General features: G+C 48.5%; 1 protein-coding gene across 1 annotated transcript in view; it reads left to right on the top strand.

Annotated features, from left to right (window-relative positions):
* Positions 1-15,691, top strand: part of LOC131284089 (uncharacterized) — a 55,170-nt gene extending 39,479 nt beyond the window's left edge. Inside the window, exons 3-6 of the mRNA XM_058312945.1 lie at positions 10,401-10,724; positions 10,792-12,827; positions 12,899-13,294; positions 14,968-15,691. Coding sequence (XP_058168928.1) covers positions 10,401-10,724; positions 10,792-12,827; positions 12,899-13,294; positions 14,968-15,662 — 3,451 coding nt within the window. The 3' untranslated portion in view covers positions 15,663-15,691. The remainder of the gene's footprint in view (positions 1-10,400; positions 10,725-10,791; positions 12,828-12,898; positions 13,295-14,967) is intronic.
* The last annotated feature ends 5,920 nt before the right edge of the window (positions 15,692-21,611 follow it).

Here is a 21,611-nt window from a genome sequence, read left to right as displayed (position 1 = left end):
AGCTCTTAACATCGGCCACACGAAAGGTGGTGATCTCCTCGAAGTGAAGCAATTAAAAGTGTTGCACATATACGGTTTTGTTGTCCAATTGCGTTGTTTTCGCGTTGCCGCCTCAGACAACCACTCGACAGCGTTGTTCCAATTACCTTACCAAACGACGACCAAACGAGACGTCGAGTCAACGGAGCAAGAAGAAGTCATGCACAAACCCCCCACCGACGTCAGCCGATTAAAGGTAATTAAGTGTAGCTCTATCTAAAGTAAACTTAACGTCCAGCAGAAGTTGGTTGTGTGTGTTGGCTTAGAGCGGGACTAAGTGGCGGTACTGAGGTCTCTATCTCAGCAGGTCATGTGTAGGTAGTCTGGAGCAATATTGGCACAATTAACACCGCCGAGCATCTTCAAGGCCGACGTTTGTTATTCTTGCGTTAGTTCCGAGTTCTTGAGAAAAAGAAAGAGTATCTGAGGGGGGGGTCATTCGTTCTCTAGGGCGATGTTAGGAAATGGGACGAGTTGTGACAGATGACCGAATTCAGTGTGCCAATTTTGACAAAGATGGATGACCAAGGTTCCCAACTCGGGGGAGGTCACGTGCCTCTCCACTGTCAACACCTTCTGAGTGAGCAACCCTTCGGTGTCCGAATGATTTGTGTGTCAGACCAACCTTCTATCAACGGACAACGGGCTCTAGAGTTCGCACACCGAGACCGTCGATATATTGCCGCACATAAATCGTCCTGGAGAGTGGAAGATAGTAGCAGCACCAGCGAATGACATTCATTTTCTTTTATGGTCCGCCATTATGGTGTGGAAGGTCGTCGAAAATTGAAAATCCCCATTCCGTAAGAACGCAGTATGCTGTGAGGATGAACAATGAGGAGAAACTTTTCCACACACACACACACATACACTTACAAACACATTGTGGAAAGTGTATCCTGTCGACGTCGCCGTAACAACCCGTGCTGTAAAACGGAGGTCGTATATTAAAGTGGCAACTAATGAAATTCGATTCATTAGAGAAGAAGTCATGAAAAATTAATCGCACTTTAACAACCCCCACTTCCTGCGCGCGAATGTCACGACACATGGTGTGTGTTTGTGCGAGGAGAAAATTCCAAGTAACGCACCCCTCCCGGGTGGCGGGGGGGTTGTTGCCCACCGGAGGCGACAGTGTGAAGGTCGCACATGGCGCCGCGCCAACGACGGAGCTGTTTTTCTCCTCTTTTCTCGCGTGAATCTCCTTCGACACCTCGCACGGTGAGAAGGCTGTAAACAGCTGTGGCAGTGTCGGAGGAGGGCGAAAGCAGTGAACTTCATTTTTTCTGGAGGTCATAAAATGCGACAAATTTAGACCCGCCCGTGTTTTCCCCCTCGCCTTTTCCATGCTGGTGTATCTTTGTCCCCTCCCATCGGGAGAAAGAAAATGCCGCAAGGAAAAAAATATGGCGGCACGAAACACAAGACACTACCGGTCTGTGACTGAAACAAAGTCAAGAGTCAATAATGTCTCACAGTGGTGGCGTTTCAGAATCGTTCGTTTTTTCGTCGCTGTTGCGCTCTTTCACCGTGAGTTTTTATTGGAAGAAATTAACATCCATTAGGGTTGGAGGCAGGTTTGTTTTCTTCCCCCTTTTCTTCCCTCATTCTATTTTCGGTTCCCACACACGGTGAAGATGTGAAGAAAGTGTCGTTCCGATGGGGGGATGTGGGTGTTTGCATATTCCTGGCTCTTCATCAAAGCAACCATTTTTTCATATGCATGACGCCAAAAATGTCGCCGACTTCCTTTCTAAAAAGATCGATCGCCAACCCACACGGAAACAGTATTGGTTCCGTTTTATTGGCCCTCAGTTTGACACCCGGGCTTTGGAAAATTTAAATAAACCCGCTTTTCGATAGCTTTAACAACGGACACCATGTGTGTTAATTTGTTGTTCGGGAATTAGTTGTGTCTCACTCTCTCTCACCCGCAACATCCAATTTTGGTAGTGAAAGAAACTATTTGCTGCCGTCCATCACCTTTTCCGGGCTGCTTTGTTTTCCTATTTAATTAACTCCTGTCACTTCCTAAGGGTGGTGCACTCTCATATTTATGGAAGCATAATTTTTCCTCACCTGTCATTCGCTTTTGTTCATCGGAGGTCAGCCTTCAATCAACCCGCACGGACGTGTGTGTGCCCCTGGATGTGTCCACCGTGCTGTAGGAAGGATTGCCACAAATGTGTGTGTGTGTGGTTAGTTTTCAATTTAAATCAACATTCCCTTGGGGATGAGTTTTCCCTTCCATTGCGACGACATTCCACTTCTAATGGCTTTGTGAATGCATCTACTCGCAAGATGTCCTTGCCAGGTGAGAGAAGATGAGAAAATCTAATGCCATCATCAACGGATGAACGTTTCTAACGCACCATCCATCTTGTTGGCCGCATTCACTCTCGGTGAACACTGCACCGGGACGGCGTACTCATTTTTATTGAGTGATCTTCCGACCCCTTTCGGGCACGCATACCTTCAACCACTTCGTTCGAAAACCCTCCATCCACACGGGTTTTGTTTATACAGCAAGAGGTTTGAGAATGATGAGAATAAACGTTCCCTTTTCCCTCCCCGTGATTGTGTTCTAATGAACTCTTAAGAACGCGAGCCCAAAAGCGTGAGAATTGATCGACAATAACAAAATAAAACCCTTCCGAAATTATGATCCAATAAATAAATCTGGAAGCGAGGCTGCAATGTAGGTAGGAGTAGGAAAATCTGAATACCATTCCCTAAAACGATTTATGAGCTGGAACAAAACGCGTGTTGGTAGAAGCGTAGGGTGTGGGGGCTTAAGACAAACATTAGGATTTCTCACTTACTTACACTTCAGTCGGACGATGAAGGGAAAGCTAAAGAGGAAGGGAAAAACGGTGCGCCTATGTGTATGAGCGCAAGGTTTGGTGCATCTTCTTTACCGCCACAATTATTACCATCGAATCTTTTCACTCGACGCGGGGTGTAGCTATTAGTACACCTACCTTCCTTACCCTCTGGTAGTAGATAGACACCACCACCCCAAAAAAAACAACTCACCCACCCTCAAACACACACACGTACGTGTGTACGTGTGACCGAACGGTAGGAGGGAGGGGGAGAGGAGGGAGGGTGGTGATGTGAGATGCGCGCGGCCAACTTAGTAGTTCGCGGTTGCGCTTCAGTTCTTGTCGAACGGTCCGAACGTTCACTGTATCGTCACTCGCCAACGGACGGACGGACGGTTTGTTTTTTGGGCTCGGCTCAGTATTCGCGAATCGGTCCCGTTGTGTACTCGTGTATGTGTGTGTGCGTGTGTGTGTGCGCTAACGGAAGCCCGCATATCTTCCGGTCCGATCAGCGATCCCCGGCATGAGCGAGGGTGCATGTTGTACCCCGGAGTTGTTGTTCAGTTCGTTGCATTCCGGCGTTCCGACGTGTGCGCGTCCATAGCTTCCCCCCTCAGGCTACCCACATATTCACGCACGCACGGTCACGGTCCAGTTCAATTCCGCGAGCGGGTACACCTTGATTGGCGGGCATTAATCGAGGTGGCTCCCGAGGTGGCCCCGTGTTGTTGCCTTAAACACGTTTCTTATCGAAAATGCATCCAACAGTGTGTGCTTTATAACGGTGTCAAGGTGTTCTATAAACCGTGTTCACTTGGGTTTTAAAAATGTGTTAAATTTGTGAAACCAAAATCTCATAAACCCGAGGGTCGAAGAAGAGAGTCCCTCTTTCTTTATTAAAATAAATCATTTGAAGGTCGAAAACGTGCCAAACAGTGGCGAATTCTTCCCTTCTTCTTGTGGTTCGTCGGCATTTCGTTTTCTTTTGTACCTCGAACCCCCTGTTGAAGACCAAACGAGAGAGAGGAACCAACCAAAACCTGTCCTTTTTAGAGCAGTTTTACTACATCCGGTTGCACAAACGTCCGATCCGATATTTATCCTTTGTTCCTTCATTGAACCACTGCGCTGAGAAAAGCGGATCGAAACGAGAGTAAAAGACACACGAAAAACGGAAGTGAAATTTGAAAGGGAACAGAACATACACGGCAGGCAAGCAAAAAAAAAACAGCGGAAACGGAAATCTTCCACGGGAAGAAGGATACGCGACGACGTGCCTGTGGTGTGAAGTGATGCGAGTGTTTCGATCGGCCATAAAAGAAGGGAAACGAAAGGAAAACAAAATTGGAGTAAAAAGAGGCGCGAACGGTCGCGATGATGGAAAGCGCAGCTTCGTCAGCCGGTTTAAAAAGACCACAAATGTTCCGGGAGATGTATCGGGCGATAGAAAATGGGGAAAATCTTCCCAAAATCCGGCCGATGGTGGGATGATAAACAAACAATTTGTTTCGTTTGTGAAATCGTACGTCTTCGTACAAGTAGAAGAGTAGAGAGGGGGAAAAAAGATCGGAACGTTGCCCAAAAAGGCAACCACAGCGTGAAGGCAATGTCCGTCCGGTCTGTAAACATACACTCCGGTGGAAGGAGGAAGACGTTCCGAATTTTTATGTCGAAGAATGAAACCAACCAAACGGTTCGATGAGGAAAAAACCATCTCGCATCCGATAGAAAAAAAAAACACGTACGGACAACAGCTGCATTTGGCGATCTGATTTCATTTCGGCGCAGTTAACGATGTTTTTCCTTGGATGATAAAACAACAACCGCACTTGTTGTCGGATGTGTTGCAGTCTCTTTTGGAGGGAGAAGAACGCGACGTTATGATTTATATTGGTTAAGAAAAAAAACCCAGAAAGATTCCCCGTTTCGTAACGTCACTTGCTTCCAACTTCAAGTAGCTGGAATTCTCATGCAAAGAATATCAGATGAACTGGTTCTATGGACGTGCTTCTGTGGAGGGGCATCATCTCATGATGAGAACATAATTAAAAGTGCAATTAAAATGACGCTGATTTGATTTAATTTACGCCCTCAGCCTCCTCCAGCTCGGGTCGGCCGGTCGGCCTGGATTCTGGTGCGAATTCTTGCCAACCAAACCATAAACCACAGCAGCAGCTCTCGGCTACAGTGTGCCAATGGAATTGAGACTGGTTATTACACCTTCCAACAAACACGTACACCATACACCGTTTCATTCGGCTCGATCGAATGAGTCAACCATCAGTGACGACACCCGAAGGCCTGGGAAATTGCTCTGAATGCGAATTTTATATGGCTTTATATGATTGCATTCGGTGTTCAACTGATGGGAGATTCTGCGAGCTCCCGCCCCGTGTCGTGTACGTGTGTTGAAACAAACGGTGGTTGATGATGATGTATTCCATTGGTTGTGAGAACGTTTTATATTCCGAACAGTCAGAAAGCGACACAAGCTGCGGCTGGTTACCAAAGGAAAGGGAAAGGGCATTATTATGTAAATATATGTTTGCATAGAAGCGAGATTAGATGATCTCTTAATAGGTCATACGCATACTTACATTAGAAAAGGGGACGGAACGGTACGCAAACAGTCTTATTACCCTATCGCGTAAGATAATCCTCAAGTGATGTTGGGAAATCTGTTTACTCTCAGGGAGATAACAAAACCAGTCTTCATACTTGTCCATCCTCTGTTGTTAAAGGTTTGCCACCCGACGACTTTGCTAGTATTCGCACACCAACCAACTGTGTGTATCTTATCAACCGAACCTCAACCAACGTGAGCTTTCGATAAAGCCCTAAAACCTCTTCCCATTCCTTGGTCACGCGGAATTCCACCAGTACCTAAGTGCTATCAGGAACCTGCGTCCACGTTCCTTCCATCGTGTGTTTGTTTTTCAATGCCACGAGTTGTGGATATATTCGCCGCTTCTCTCGGTACGATAAAGAAAAACACTTGCGAATCGATAAAAAAGATACCGAAAAAACAACGCCATTGTGACTCACCAAAGTAAACCAACTGTGTTGAGGAGTGTTGTGGTTCAGGTTCAGGCCTCCTTATCACACCTGAGTGAGATAGTAGCGCCTGCCAGAAAATTCCAAACCGTCCGCTTATCGATCGCGTGTGCAATTTGTGTTTGCCTCGAACGCGATAAACGCGGAATCTCTGAGTCGGACATTCGACCCGTCGAAGGGTTTACTTCCAGTTCCAAGCCAAAGGCTAGCCCTCCAAGAGCAACCTGCTGCTTTCAGTCAGAAGAGGGCCTACCCTAATTCGGACACTGCGGACGGATTCCGGATGGACAGGTTGCCGTGGTAGACTTACCTGTTCCCATTTCCCAGTGATCTGAACGTGATCAAAACAAAAAGGAAACAGTCTCCGAGTTTGGGTCGCGCGACGTCACGCCGACGTGCCTAGGTGCAGGGTGACACAGATTGAATGGCGAACCGGGTGTAGAGAACGTGGAGTTCCTGCAGTCTGGATCTTGTCGACATTCGATCGCGGGTTCTCCGGAAGCGAAGTCCTCAACCTAACGCTCGCAGTTCACCGGAAACAACTTCCACCGCGTGCGTAGGGATTCTTGTGCTTAGGACCTAGTCCTAAGTCCTAAATCAACCTCTCGCGAGCGAGGAAGCGCACCCTCCAAAGTACGCTATCTCGATCGGAATCAGTTTACATCGACACCCGTATGTAAAAGAAGTGGCGTGGTGTCTTGTGTGTCGTATATGCGGGACGCATTGCCGTCCGCCATTGGTCTGGAGTTAGAGTGTCTGTGTTGTTGTCTCTTGCCTCGTCGCGGGGTTCAGGCAAGTTCGGTGTCGCCCACGAGCCATCATTAACCGTGTGTCTCTCGACAGTGTCGCACGCCCTCCGCTTCCGTGTTAGAGTGTTGTGAATTGTTACTATCAGAAACTCTCCTCCTCCGTGAAATCAGTGCGGACCCAATGTTGTGCGGTGTTGTGGTGGCGTTCCCCCGGTGAAACTCTCTCACGCAGCCAAGCCAAGTGCCATTTTTCACCCCCGGTTGGAACAATGCGTCCGGTTCGAAATCGAAAGTCATCATCCAGCGAGCAACGGAAACAATTTAAGTCCCCTGCGTCACCGATTGGCAAGCGGCAACAATGGCTCCGAACGACGAGGAGTCAACCGGACTGCTAGCCGATGGCGAGGTGTCACTCTCCGGAGGGGACAGTGGGATCGGGGGGGACACGGCCGGGGAGCCGGTTTCGGGCAGCGATGACGTGAGCGATGGGAATGAGGAGAGTTTTTCGTGCGACTGCGTGTGCTCCTGCTGCTGCAAGTGTCGGGAAAATGTGCCCACCTCCCCGGTCGTTGCCTTCCTCTCGCAGCAGTACTCCCGACTGCCTTCCCTCCATCCACCGACACCCCCAACGGTGACCTCCCAACGACATCCCCTCGATGGAACCGTACGATCGGTGGCCACGATCGAAACCGGAAGTGGCGATGGCACTGGGTCGCAATATTGGGCACGATCGACGTCCCGGTTGGACGAGGTGTCCACCGCCGCCGTCAAGCGGAACACCGACAATACGATGGCGGCCGTGGTGAGGCGTCGACGGAGGCTCAAACGACGTGCCAGATCCGGTGACTTTCAATCGCTTCAGCAGCTCAACACTCTGGACGCAGACGGTTCCCGCAGCAACAACGAGGATGGCGCAGAATCCAAACCGGTGGAACAAGCGTCCACCACGAGGAGTACCTCGGCTGCGACCGTGCGCAAGTTGGAGATCAAATTCGTATGGTAATTAAATTGGGGTTTGAATAAAGCTCACCGTCAAAGACAAATGGCAAGAGAGAGAAACGAAGAAAAAAAAAGGTGTGATGCCACAAATCATTGGAGTGTGTGGTGTGTTTGTGTATCGCGTAAATTGCTCAACGCCGCTCGAGCGCGTCCTAGACTAGATCTTAGATCTTCTGATTGGCGGCGAGATGGGTTGGTTCCTTAATGTCCCGCGATCGTTTGAGTGAGACCCAACCCGGGGACAGGAATTATTATTATTACAGACGTGTGTTCTGGTGTCGAAACAGGGCCATCTAAGAGTGCCGCGCCGTGCCATATCTTCCACCAGAGATTGCGCACACTATTTGGCCTCGGTGGCGTCTCGCATTCGTAATGTGGATCAAACTGAGGGGTCAACGAAACGCCATGCAGTACTACTTGTTATCTCCCTCGCTCCCTCGTACCGCGTTGTGCGTTGTGCTATTAAATTACTTCAGCTCTTAGGCGCTGCGTACACACACATGCGTGCACTCCCCGGTGTGTCATCTATTTATGAATATCTGCCCGACTTCTAGTGCGCCTCGAGGGACTAATTTGGAACAAGGGACAGATGACACGGTGCCCACCGTTTTTCCGGGGGTTTCTAGAGTTCCCTCCGGCTTACCGAGTATCTGAAGACTCCATCGACCGTAACTCAGATTACGCGAGATACAAAACGCTTATTGCTAAGCCTACTTCGTACCGTGCCCTAGAGGCTTCCTTAGAGTTTGTAGGAAACTTTCGGGGTTTCTAAAGTGGATATCCACACGGTTGGTCGGATAATATCTCTCGTAGCTTGTGGACGTGGTGTAGTTCTTTTGAGGTGGTTAGGCTACGGCTTCCGCGGGAAATCCATACACTGAGGGTGATTGCGTTGTGTTTTGAAATAATATACACACGACAGCTCGCGACCTTCTAATCATCGTGCTCGAACTCGAGAATCATCTTGTAGGGGAAGAGAAGCCTACTATGACAAAGTTCAGACAAGTACTATTTCATAAACACGCATTCAGGCCAAATTCGTGGTGATCTACTCCGAATCAAATAGACTCCAAACTAATTGGAAAATATTTGTGGAATTATTGTTTAAAACCGTTGAAATAATAGCATATGACAGTTAGGCAACTTTCTCTCTTCTTCCATATAAGTTATTAATATTAACATAGACATTCCCGGTAATGGACTTGGCCGATATCCATTTTCTAACCGCCCTTTGGCCTTTAAACAAGAATTGGTAACTAAAAGATGGCACATTTGCAAAAAAGTAATCATGGTCCGTTAGTTGAACCCATTTGGAAACACACTCTCTTGTTTCTTGTTTCTTGAATGAATTCTCTTGACGTGTTTGAATTACTAATGGTCTCTACTGCGAATTACAGTTTTGTACTAACACTTTCATTCTTCTTCTTCTTTTCCTTTCCACGCTTCTGTAATCCGCATGTTTTCGGGTGGAAAATTGCACGCCCAATTGATATTACCGGCTTCATCCATCAAAAATGTTGCCCATCGTTCTTGAGGGAAGCATTTGTGTTTTTCTTTTCCAACCTAAAATTTATGATTCTCACATGAATGGATTGGGAACAGTTAGCAAAAACGAAGAAAAAAAAAATGGGGAGCAAATCCGAACCGAAGTACTCACGTTTTGTTCTACTTCTTCCCCGGAAAGGGGGGGGGGAGGCGGGAAACCATCGCCCTTGGGAAAGGTCGCTGGAAAAACGGATTTCGCTGACTTTAGCTAAACTATAATAAAGTGCGGGGTGCTAAACTCGTAAAATTTAACAGCACATCCCCCTTGTGGTCCGTTATTTATAGTGCGGATTCACAGTCCGTTAGGCACGCAAATACCTCAGACACATACACACATGAGCGACACCTGCAAGCGGTCGTTGGAGGCAAAATTAAAAAATTCGCTTTTCCCATCGTCAGTTCATTTTCATTGGTTTTTCCCTCCACCGAATTCCGGGGGTTGCGCCGCTTATTGAAGCATTTCTCTTTTTTCCATTGGCAGCCAAAAAAAAAAATCGTTGAGGCGAATCGGAAGAGTGTGTTAATTAAATTTTCGGAAACTCCGCGTTTGGCAGAAGATGGGAAGCTGGGAGGGGAGGGGGAAAGTCGGTTAATGATGGACGACGTCCGAACGGTGGCTAATAAATGTCCCTTGTGCGTTCGATGGTGGGGTCTCCAGGAAATGGATGGTGTGTCCAAAGTGAAACCGACAGTCTTCATCTTCAACTTCATCCCGGTTGATCTCATTCTGCGACGGAGGAGGATCGGGTACACCTCCCCCCCATTACTTATAATATTCCATAGATGACAGGTGATCCCACTTTTCCCCATATAGAGAAGGGTTCTTGAAGAGGATGCCAACCGATGGTGTAGCGGTAGCATTTCGGTCGGTCACTTTTGCCCCCCGTCGTTTGGACGAGGAGTTGGAACGGTTTAGCTCTAAATTTAGATACCCTTTCCAATGCAAGTGTTTGTCCACCGAGAGGGAGGAGGGAAAAAAAGGGTAGCGACATGATGAGATATGGCTTTTCCCCCCAACGCGAGCACTGGTTTTTCCCGAGCATTTCGGCTTAATTAATACGCAGTTCGCCGTCGGTAGTTGTCGCATAACCTCCGAACCGGGAATAGGTTTCTTGTGTGAGGGATCTACCCCGATATCGAGCTTTGTTGATATTCATTTCTCTCTCTCTCTCGCTTCTCTCGCCTTCAGGTATGAACTGTCGCAGGATCTGTTGGACAAGCAGATCGAACTGTTGGAGCGCAAGTACGGCGGAGTGAAGGCACGAAACGCGGCCCTTACGATTCAGCGCGCCTTCCGCCACTACACGATGGTGAAGAAGTTTGCCTCGATCACGGCGATGGCTAAGGCGGAGAAACGCATGAGCCGTAGGGTGCAGCAACAACAGCAGCAGCAGCAGCAGCAGCAAGGCGGTGAGCTGGACATGATCCATCACTCGCACCATCAGCTGGAGGATGGTCAGATCTATGCTACCGAGGACGGTACCATGGTTGGCCAGCAACGTGTCTGTGCGACGTAAGTTTTTCCGCTTCAGAAGTAACCACCACACACCGGGTGCTAATTCCTTTTCATTTCATTGTAGAATTTCTGCGACACCTCCCGGAACGTTGCATCATCGGGTAACGCCCGTTCGTTCGATGTCGCTACGGGAACGCCGTATGGATTCGAGCCCGATTCCACGCAGCCAATCCGGAACGGCCTCACCCGCACCGGCTCCCATCACCTCGTGGAGTCAGAGCCCAACCCAAATGGTCACGGGAACCGCATCCCAGCAACAACAGCAACAACAGCAACAGTACTCTCATCCACATGTCAACATCCTCCATCAACAGCAGGCGCAACTGCAGGCCGCACAACAAGCACAACTTGCCGCCGGTTACGGCTATGCACCGGTGGGTGTGTCCCCGTCGCCCCAGGCCTCGTTACAGCATGCGGCCGCCCTGCATCACCATCAGCAGCAGCAGCACCAGTACCAAAGTCAGTACGGATCGCAAGATTTGAACGTGAGCGGAGCGAGCAGTAGCTCCCAGCTGGACTCGACCGTGTCGTCGATGAACCTGTCGTGGAACTCGCAGACGGCCAGCACGCACCAAAGCCCGTACACGCCGCACTACACGGCCGCCCAGATCTACATGCGCCCGCGCGGTATCGGAATCGGCAGCTCGGGTGGCAGCAGCGGAAGCACGTCGAGCGCCAGTGGACGCAAAGTGCCGCCGGAGGTGCCGAAGCGCACGAGCAGCATCACGGGACCGGGAGGAGCGGGTCAGCACACACCCAGTCGTTCGCTGCGTCCGAACGGATTGTGCAAGACGGCGGAGAACGGAAGTCTCAGCTCGGTGCAGTCTTCCGGCAGCGATTCGTCGGCGTCGGCGGAACGTGGTCTCGCGGGGGTTAGCATTGGGCCGGAGATCGGCTCGGATCGGTCGAGTTCACCGCAGTGGAAGCGCAAGGGCCCCGGCAGCAGCCAGAGTGGAAGCATCCCGATGCTGCCGGCCCAATCGCCCGATCATATGCTGATGAGTGCAAGCAGCACGGAGGTGGCGCAGGTGGTGGTCGCTGGCAGATCCCTCTCGAGCACCTCGGTCACGACGGCCGGCGGTGTAACGGCGTCGACGGGTGGAGGCGTAAGTGCCAACGCCACCATCGCCAGCATCGAAAGTGAATGCCTCAGCTCGCACACGAGCGCCGCCCAGTACTCGATGGAACAGCACGATCAGATCGTCCACACGCCGACCAGCTACAAGGTGTCGGAGACAATCCGCAAGCGGCAGTACCGCGTCGGGCTGAACTTGTTCAACAAGAAACCGGAGCGCGGAATCACCTATCTCATCCGGAAGGGCTTCCTCGAGAACACACCGCAGGGCGTCGCCCGCTTCCTGATCTCGCGCAAGGGTCTCTCGCGGCAGATGATCGGCGAGTACCTGGGCAACCTGCAGAATCCGTTCAATATGGCGGTGCTGGACTGCTTCGCCGGCGAACTGGACCTGTCCGGCATGCAGGTCGATGTGGCGCTGCGCAAGTTCCAGGGCTACTTCCGGATGCCGGGTGAGGCGCAAAAGATCGAACGGTTGATGGAGGTGTTCTCGGCCCGCTACTGCCAGTGCAACAGTGACATCGTGTCGCGGCTACGCTCGCACGACACCGTGTTTGTGCTGGCGTTTGCCATCATCATGCTCAACACGGATCTGCACACGCCGAACCTGAAGCCGGAGCGGCGAATGCGGTGCGACGACTTCATCAAGAACCTGCGTGGCATCGACGATTGTCACGACATCGATCGGGACATGCTGAACGGCATCTATGAGCGGGTCAAGGCGAACGAGTTCAAACCCGGCTCCGATCACGTGACGCAGGTCATGAAGGTGCAGGCAACGATCGTAGGCAAGAAGCCGAACCTGGCGTTGCCCCACCGGCGGCTCGTGTGCTACTGTCGCCTGTACGAGATTCCGGACATCAACAAGAAGGAACGGCCGGGCGTACACCAGAGGGAGGTGTTCCTGTTCAACGATCTGCTCGTCATCACGAAGATCTTCAGCAAGAAGAAGTCCTCCGTCACGTACACGTTCCGCAACAGCTATACGCTTTGTGGAATGGTCGTTACACTGCTCGATGTTCCAAGTAAGTAAAGGCAAACTATCAGGAGTGTCAGGAAGAGGAACTAATCCCGTTTTCTCTTCGTCCACTTTTAGACTATCAGTTCTGCATCCGCCTGTCGCAGAAGGTCGACGGCAAGGTGCTGGTAACGTTCAACGCTCGCAACGAGCACGACCGGTGCAAGTTCGCCGAGGATCTGCGCGAGTCGATCAGCGAGATGGACGAAATGGAGACGCTTCGCATCGAAGCCGAACTCGAGCGGCAGAAGTCGGCCCGCGGAACCCGTGCCAACAACAGCGAGAACCGCGACAGTGGCGTCGCCGACGTGGAGGTGTGCGCCGGCCAGTACCCGCCCGGCAGTGGTACGCTCGGTGCGCTGACCGGTGTCGGCGGGGTCTCGCCGAACGAGTGTGGACTCGCGCACACCCACAGCGAGGCGCAGCTGAAGCGCAGCGCCCTCAGCAACTCGCTCCTCGATATGCACGAACAATGTAAGTCATTCTGAACGGGCGGCGGGCGCGCGCGCTGGGAGGAGTTGTTAAGTACCTCGAAGAACTTCCGTCACGTTGCTACCTACCAAACACCACCACCAAACCAACCAGTACCTTGTACCACTACTGCTACCACCTACTACTTCACCTACGAACTCCATCCATACCCCCCGAACTTCTCCATCCTTGCATCCGTTCACTTCCGCAACCCACCACGGGAAGGAACAACAACCTGCACAGTTTCGTTACATTTCGGTTACTTCCGTTTGCTTTTACAACGAGGGAGCGAGAGAGAGGTAGTGCGTACCGACGTGTTTTTAGGTTATGTTTTTTTTGTTACTTTGCGCCAACACGTTTGCCCACGCTTTTTTCCTAGCAGGCTTAGACAAACCATTCTCTCTCCCTGCAGTTGTTGATTGTTCTCGTTATTCGTTTGTGCTGCGTAACGCTTCTCTGTCATAAAGAGCTTCCGCAAAGTTAGTTCGTGCTGCACAAGCAAAACAAAAAGGCACACGGAATGAGTTTATCAAATCATTTCAAAATCCCCCAGAACTAGACACTACTATCATCAGTTTCTCATTGTTGTGTTTGCTTACACTCATTTGCTTGCACTTGGAGGAACAACCCCCAAACGAAAATGAAATACAAGGATTCGTTGAAATACATCGTTTTTTACAAAAGGCAAAACAAGGGTTTGATGAAGGAACGTAGGGATGTTGCATCGTTCATCGAATAAAGTTAGGTTTACGGAAACGGTTTCAACAAGCGCGTAGAATGAAGGTCCATGGTGCACAGCAATTTTGTGATAAATATCTATTCCCTACTTAAGTAGTACATAACCTATACTAAGTAAGGATAATTCCGTTCCAACAAGGTGCCAAAAAGCAAGAAAACTTTCCTCCATCCTTCTGTAATGTAGGACTGGCAGAGATGTTTGTGAACGTAGTTACCATTGGAAAGATGGCGGTCTTATAAGTAATACCGTATTTGGGAGAGATTATTCCAAGTGAAAAGGTCCTGCTATAGCAATGGCTTTTCAAAAAAGCGAACTACGACGATCGAGCGATCATCGTGAAATTGTGATATCAACCAATAGTGAGGTAAGAAGGAAAGCGTAGCCTAAACCAGGAAATGAAGAACGAATCCCCTACTTGGTTCCGACTTTAGTAAGTCCCTCCTCGGAATGAACAACCTCTACAACATTCCTGTCTTTTGGGTCGATGGGTTTTTGTGTTGTACTATGTTTTCTTTTATAAAATTTGCTAACATAACTGTGCATACTCCTTTAACCAACCAACTGTGAGGCAAGACTTAACAAAAGCCCCCATTCCCCCCGCTCGTGTACCATTTCTTCTCTGTCCTTTCCCCCCCCGTCCTTCGCCACGGCTTTTTCGCCAGTTCCATTTTCATCCTTCATCCTAAAAACGATAAAATAATATACTCACCTACTACTGACGACTCGCGCCGCAAGTCATTTTTATGCATTCATCATTCATCATCATTGGGCAAGCATCATTTCACCACAGCGCTGTTTTTTCTTCTTTTCTTTTCGTTTCGTTTCTCTCTTTTTTCTCTCGTGACCGTTCTTGTGAAAACCTTTCTTGTGTGTCTTGTGTCTTGAAAAAAAAAACTCTACCGCAAATCGCCGCGCAAAATTTGCATCCATCGTTTAGTTGGCAATGAAAAACCGCAACGCCGTGGTAGCGTCGGCTCGTTAGATAGTGGAATGTCGATATCATTTCAATCCACCTCCGCAAGCACTGGCTCACGTAGCGATATCAAAGTACGAATGCTCCCGCATAGCAACACCTCCGGTCAGATAATCATGCATGCCGGGCAGCATCCCGCTGCCCTCATGGGTGCCATCTATCATCAGCAAATCCATCACCATCAACAGCACCAGCAGTCGCAGCAGGCGTCGCAGCACCATCATCATCTGCATCCGGCGGTGGCCCCTTCCACCGGAGTGATCGTTTCGGTGGGTCCATCGGTGTCCTCTCAGCAGGCAGCGGCAGCACCACCGGCTACTACCAACCTGCACCATCCGCATACTGCTGGTCCTGGTCCTATGATGTCGCAGCATCCGCATCAGCATCCGCACCCGCACCAGCTCCTGAACAACGGCAACATCACCGGGGCCGCAGTGACCACTACCACCATCATCCCGAGCAACAGCAGCAGCAACAGCAACAGCAGTGGAGCTATACGGCGCGAGCGGAAACCCTCCCGTACCGAAGATGCCGCTACGGTAGCAGCTCTAACAGCCAGTGCGGGAGTCTCTAGCGGCACCTCGGCCCCGGGGGCCCCTCCCAGCGGCGCTGGTGCGCCCTCGACCGGCGGCAACTATGGTCGCTCGACGGAAGTCTAAGCGAAGCGCAACTGAAGCAGCAACAGCCTGAGCAGATCGTTGCCATGGAGTCGTTCTCCACCACCGTCTCAACGGCCACCTTGATCGATATACGTTAAGCTGCTAAGGAATGCGACTCGCATCAACAGGAGTACTTTAAATTTCACCTTCCTCCAGAGCCTCCTTTGGAGCAGCTGTATTTTATATTTGTTGTATCATTTTATGTGTACGATTGTTTGATTGTTTTTCCTTTTTTTGTAAATACTAGTTCGTAGAGCGAAGAACGTGTTTCGATTAAGAGAATCTCTTCGGAAGGTGCCCGAAGTGTGTGAGAAGAAGAAATGTTTGTTCTATTTCTCAAAAACAAATCCCTCCAAAGGAAATGATTCGAATGAGGAAATGAAATTTGAAGCTCCCTGTTGATCGCAAAACGGGAAACGTTAGCCTTAGAAGTAAAAAAATCGATCAACGGTGACAAGAAGTGGCCGTGGTGTGGGTTGCGAATGGGTTTGCCCCTCTTCTACAGAACCTTTCGTTTACAACATCCTGCCATTTACCAACATCCTTCGTTTCTTAAGGATAACACAACAAAAATAAGAGAAAAAACACACGTATCCGTTCGGAAACCATCTAGATGTAGCCAATGATTTGTGAAGAGCGTTGGATTATTTGTTTCAGTTCCCTTTCTCTCGTTTAGAGCCTAGAATAGAAAAGGAATGCCAGTAGAGTACTTTTGTTTGAAATTTTTCTTCGTTTGTCACACTGGTCACCCGCAACCAACAAACCACCAATCTTTGTGCATGGGGGTTTTCTCCTTCACTCAGTTCTAGTTCCTTTAGTTGGTAACAGCAAAAAAATACAATACAGCGTGTTTAAGTGAATGGAGGAAATAGAATCGGTAGAATTACATGCGATGATGCAAAATCATACAAAAAAATACTTGCAAGTAATATGCGACGGACTTCACTTGCAAACCATAAGAAGGCCGTTCACTTCCCCCGCGATGAAAAAACGATAGAAATTATCTTCCCCGTGCCCATCTTTACTCTACCCACAATCACCACAATCATTCCTTCCGTTCAATCGTGTAAATATAGTCGAACTATAGTCGCGCGCCCCATCATTTACCGCTGAAAAACTAGCTAAACATGTTACTACCGCTAAACGGAATATTACTACTACCACCACTACTACTATTTCTACTACTGTTACTACCACAAACTGCTGCTACTACTAGCGTGCCATCTTTTTAAAAAAGCAAAAGCCAAACATCATCTCGCTTCTGGTTCAACATTTCATCAAAATTATGTTATTTCAACAATCGGCTTGTAATTGCTCCGGGGATCGAATGGTGGCAGTTGGAGGAGCATGTCCTTCTATGTGTGTGTGTGTGTATGTTTGTATGAGTGTATGTCCCATACTCACCCTCTTCTTCCGCCGGGGGGAGAGACCTCGGGCTCCATTTACCTAATGCTTTGCATCTGGGTCTGCAAACCTTACATCACGCTACAACCGAAAAAGAACAACGGGACAAACACCCCGGACCAAGTGGAAAACGTGGAAGGGGGGAGGGAAACAAATCGTCAACATTCATCGAAGTCCGTTTTCTTGTCTTGAAAGTCTTGAATACACAATACAATAAGCACACTAGGGAATGTGGAAGGAACTTGAGGAAATGATAACGGAGGAGTTGATTAAAACTATACTAAGAAACGGAATGCCCTGTATAATTTGTGTACCATATTTAAACACACCAGCGTCCGACGGATATGGTCCGACGTGTGGTTGTCTAGTATTTTTACGTTTCTAAGAAGCATCTTCCCTCTCGGTGTGCGTGTGCATGTGTGTGTGTGCGTGTGAGTTTGTGAATTTATGGGAAGGAGGAAGAAGAACAAGTGCCCCGCGAAAGGATGGGGAACAGGTGTCCTCGAACGGGGGGATCGCGAATCGAATTGATTGACCAAAAAAAAACAGTAAACCAAGGAGAGAGAAATTAAGAAGTTGGACACAAAAGGTATGAGGATGTGTAGAGGACGATTCCATTGCACGATACACGATGGAAGTGAGAGAAGGGGGTCGTAGGGTGGGTTTGGGTGTGGTTCATCACAAAATATGGAATGGGGGGGGGGGGAAAGGATAAGGAACAAAAAAAACACACACAGAACGGTGTAGACGAGTACACGGATGACGGAAATACAAGTAATCTAGTCCTGTTCAAACATATAAACGTAAAACAATAATGAAGGTAAATACTAAGATGGAAGTGGGGTTACGAACTTAAAGAATAAACGAAAAATAATGAAAAATAAAAGTACACCTCTCTCACACACACCCCCCGCAGCAAAACACACAAATATACATAAAAGAAAAAAAAACATCACCGTAAATAATTCTAGTGTACTACAAAACAGCAAACAACCACCCACAACAAAAAAAACCAAGGTTAATGTTCGTAAGTGTATTCAAACAAAGTCTAGTGATAAATCAAACACAAACCTAAATTTCGAAGTGTCTAAGGCCCCAAGGCAAGGAGTCGCCTGGTCCGCGAAGATTCCCTTGAACAATAATTGGATCGACCGGAGGAACGGTGACGGAGGAATGGAATTTAAGCTCGTATTAATGATGTTCATGATGATTCTGCAGACTGCGAGAAAATAAAAACCATAACAAAAACCAACTTCCCACTAGTTTGTGTTGATTATTTCATTGTACAACTAGCGAAAGAAATTAATGGAATCTAATATATAAAAGTCAACGTTGTCTATATTTATACTTATCATTTGTTTATACAGGCGGATGTCGACACCCCAACGAGGAATTTTGGCGTTATTTTGGGGCCGTAAAAGAATTCGCTTCACAACTGCCCGCTCTTCTTTTCAGGATTCTTTTACCCCTTCTTTTGCAGCAGATTTCCTATGCAATCTAGGCGTAAACCGACTTCTGAAAAGAAGTGTAAAACAATTCTGTTTACACTCGCGGCTTTTAAACAATCGGAAAAAATTGCGTGTCCTTTTCATGCAAGTTTGTAAAGAAAACTGCAGATTTTTGTTTAAAATTTTGAAAAACCTAGCATGCAAGTGATTAAAAAATTGGAAAAAATGCATGCCACTTGCATGCAACTTGCATGCAAGTTTTTCCGAATGTTTTTTTCTGGAGCACTTCCGGGAAAACTTGCATGCAAGCCCTAAGAAAGTGGACAAAAGTTGCATGCAAGTTGCATTAATTTTTTACGAAAATTACACGTCAAAAAACACGAATGCAATAAAATAAATGAATGCATAAAATACGGTAAGTATTTTTCTCGAGCTGCAGGTTAATAAGCGATTGATTGCATTCAATTATCAAAAAACCAATTTAAATGTGATCCCAATACCATTCCACAGTCATGACGATAAGATTCGTAAGGTTTTGCGCAACCTCCGCTACGCATCTGCGATCCTGGTATGAAAAAGGTCCCGAAATCGAAATCGCGAGCACGGAAAACGATCCAAAAACGAACCAGTTCGGTCGGCTGGATACCAGGGTCGCAGGAACAGCAAGAGCATGGCAAAGGTTTATACAACCTTCTTCTCAAGGTGGGATTCCGTCGTCTCACAAAAGGTCCCGCAATCGCACGGAAAACGAACCAGCTCGGTCGCTTTTGTAACAAGGAAGTAGCCCAATCTGCAAGGTCTGGCTTAAAAGACCGATTGACTCAATTTACAATACAGGGTTGAGGAGTTTGAATGGTTTTTACTGCACTTGGCTTCTGCTTGTGTCCGTGTAGTTACATACTGTCAAGCGGGATTTAAGTGCATTTCGTGTAAATTTCAATCTGGTTTAGGAGGTTCTTATTTTTCTTCCTTGCATTGTATTTCTGTCAAAGCGAAACAGGCACGATGAGAATCGTAAATATTTGGTTGTTTATTTCATGCAGCTGACTATCGTAGCATCACAGATCAGTGTATTTTAAAGCATCCAATCGATACAATGAGCGAAGAGGGTGAAAAAATTAATCACAGTGAAGAAAACAACAACTTGCAAGAAGGTTCGGCAACAGCAGACGACACAGCTGAGGCAGAGGTAATGTTCGTATCATCGTTCGGAAGATTAACTCAACGCAGTGATCCCGCTTTCATCTTCAGCCATAATTGTTTGTATAACAATCAGTGTTTTTTTGTTTAACATCAAGGGAATCTTCGAAAGATCGAAAGAAGAGGTTTAAGCCAGTGGTTGGGGCATGGCTCATTGAAGAGTATTGACGCCCAAAGCCGCCTGGCTCTCGCAAAGCTCTTGCGCTAGAAAGCTCCTGTCTGAACGCATCAGCTGGCACCTACAGGACAACCTACCTCCGGTTAGCGGCCCGACGTCGAGGCCTCCGAGACGGCCGCTTCCTTCGCCGCCGTCAGAGGACTGCGGCTAGTCTCGTCGACTGTCACCTCCCGTACAGCGTCACAGCTCCTACTTCTGGAACGGCTGGTGGTGCAGTAGCCCGCCTCCTTGTTCCTCGGTTGCCTGCTGCTTCAGAGACGTGGGTGTTCGAAAAAAGGAGGGACAATTTTTTATTTCGAATTTTCGAAATCCCCACGTTTTGACATATGCGGTCTTTTAACCGTGTTATTTAGACGTCTTTTAACGGTCTTTTAATCTATTAAAAGACCACTAAAAGACGTCTTTTAAAGTGACGTTTGCAGCTTGGGGGAGTGATAGGAGCATACATTTCTTCTCCAGATGAGATTTGTCGAGCTGGTCTCGAAAAAGGTCCCGACATCACAAGGAAAACGAACCAGTTCGGTCACTCTCGTACCAGGGTAGCAGGATCAGCAGGAGCATGTTTAAGGTTCATACAATCAACTGTTGAAGGTGGGAGTTTGGGTGTTATATTTATCTTGCCGATTTTTTTAAATCATAAAATACAAACTCGTTTGTGCAAGTGTGAATCTTACTGTTATGGTTTGTTGGTTTACATAAAATGATTAAAACTTTATTACTAATTACGTACAAAGTTACAAGTTAAAATTATAACGCGCGTGTGTGTATCCGGTGTATTGCGGCCAGCGCTGCCGTACGTCCGTGCCGGTGCGCGGTTGGGAAGCGAGAGAGCTCGGGGCCGATCTTCTCGAGCGCTCCACGGCAAGGACTCTCCACATCGAAAACCCAGTCAACAAGGACAGGGTTGAGCGGAAGCGTTACGCGCGCGCCCAAGGTGCCTACACAACACCTCCCCCTTTTAAGTCAGCCGATACGCGGTGAACCTACGAGGCAGTCTTCTATTCCTAGAAGAACGTCGTGGTAGTAGCGGCTGCTGGTAGTTGTCGTTCGCTGTGACAGGAGGCGGACGTCGCGCCTGTTGCTGCGGTGGCGCTGCTAGCGATGCTGATGATTCGACCTCCGGTTGGGATGAAACCGAGGGCTCCGATGCTCCAGGTTGGTGGGATGTCTGTCGTATCCCGGGCAAGTTCCACGCGTCCAGCAATACGTGAAGTGGAAGTTGATCCCAATCCTGCTCCGCATGATTCGAAGAAGCCGTAGTGCGTCGACGGAGTTGATCCACGTGCCGACGGAGCTTCCTCTGGTTTTCGGTGATGACCTCGAACATAACACGTCCGATGCTGCGGACGATTCTCCCAGCGATCCAACTCCAAGAGTTCCTCCGGTACACCTTGGCATAAACTGGATCGCCCGGATGCCATTTAAGAGAACCGTTCTCTGCCGTAGACTCTGATGATGCTGAAGGGCGCAGCAAATGATGAATGGTCCTGATCTCCCGGCCCAACATTACCTCCGCTGGAGTGCGCTGTTCCAGGACTGCATTCGGTGTGGATCTGTAAGTATGAAGGAATAGATCCAAAGCCTCTTCGAGTGATGTGGCTCCCACTCGAATCTTCTTTAAGGCACGCTTTAGAGTATCCACAAACCGCTCGGCTTGGCCATTCGATTGTGGGTGGAATGGCGCGGTTGTGATATGTTTTATACCGTTGCTGCTACAGA

This window comes from Anopheles ziemanni, chromosome 3, assembly GCF_943734765.1.
Source record: "Anopheles ziemanni chromosome 3, idAnoZiCoDA_A2_x.2, whole genome shotgun sequence".
In the NCBI taxonomy this organism is placed as follows: Eukaryota; Metazoa; Arthropoda; class Insecta; order Diptera; family Culicidae; genus Anopheles; species Anopheles ziemanni.
Note: the sequence above shows the minus strand (reverse complement) of the source record. Positions and strands in the feature narration are given on the sequence as shown.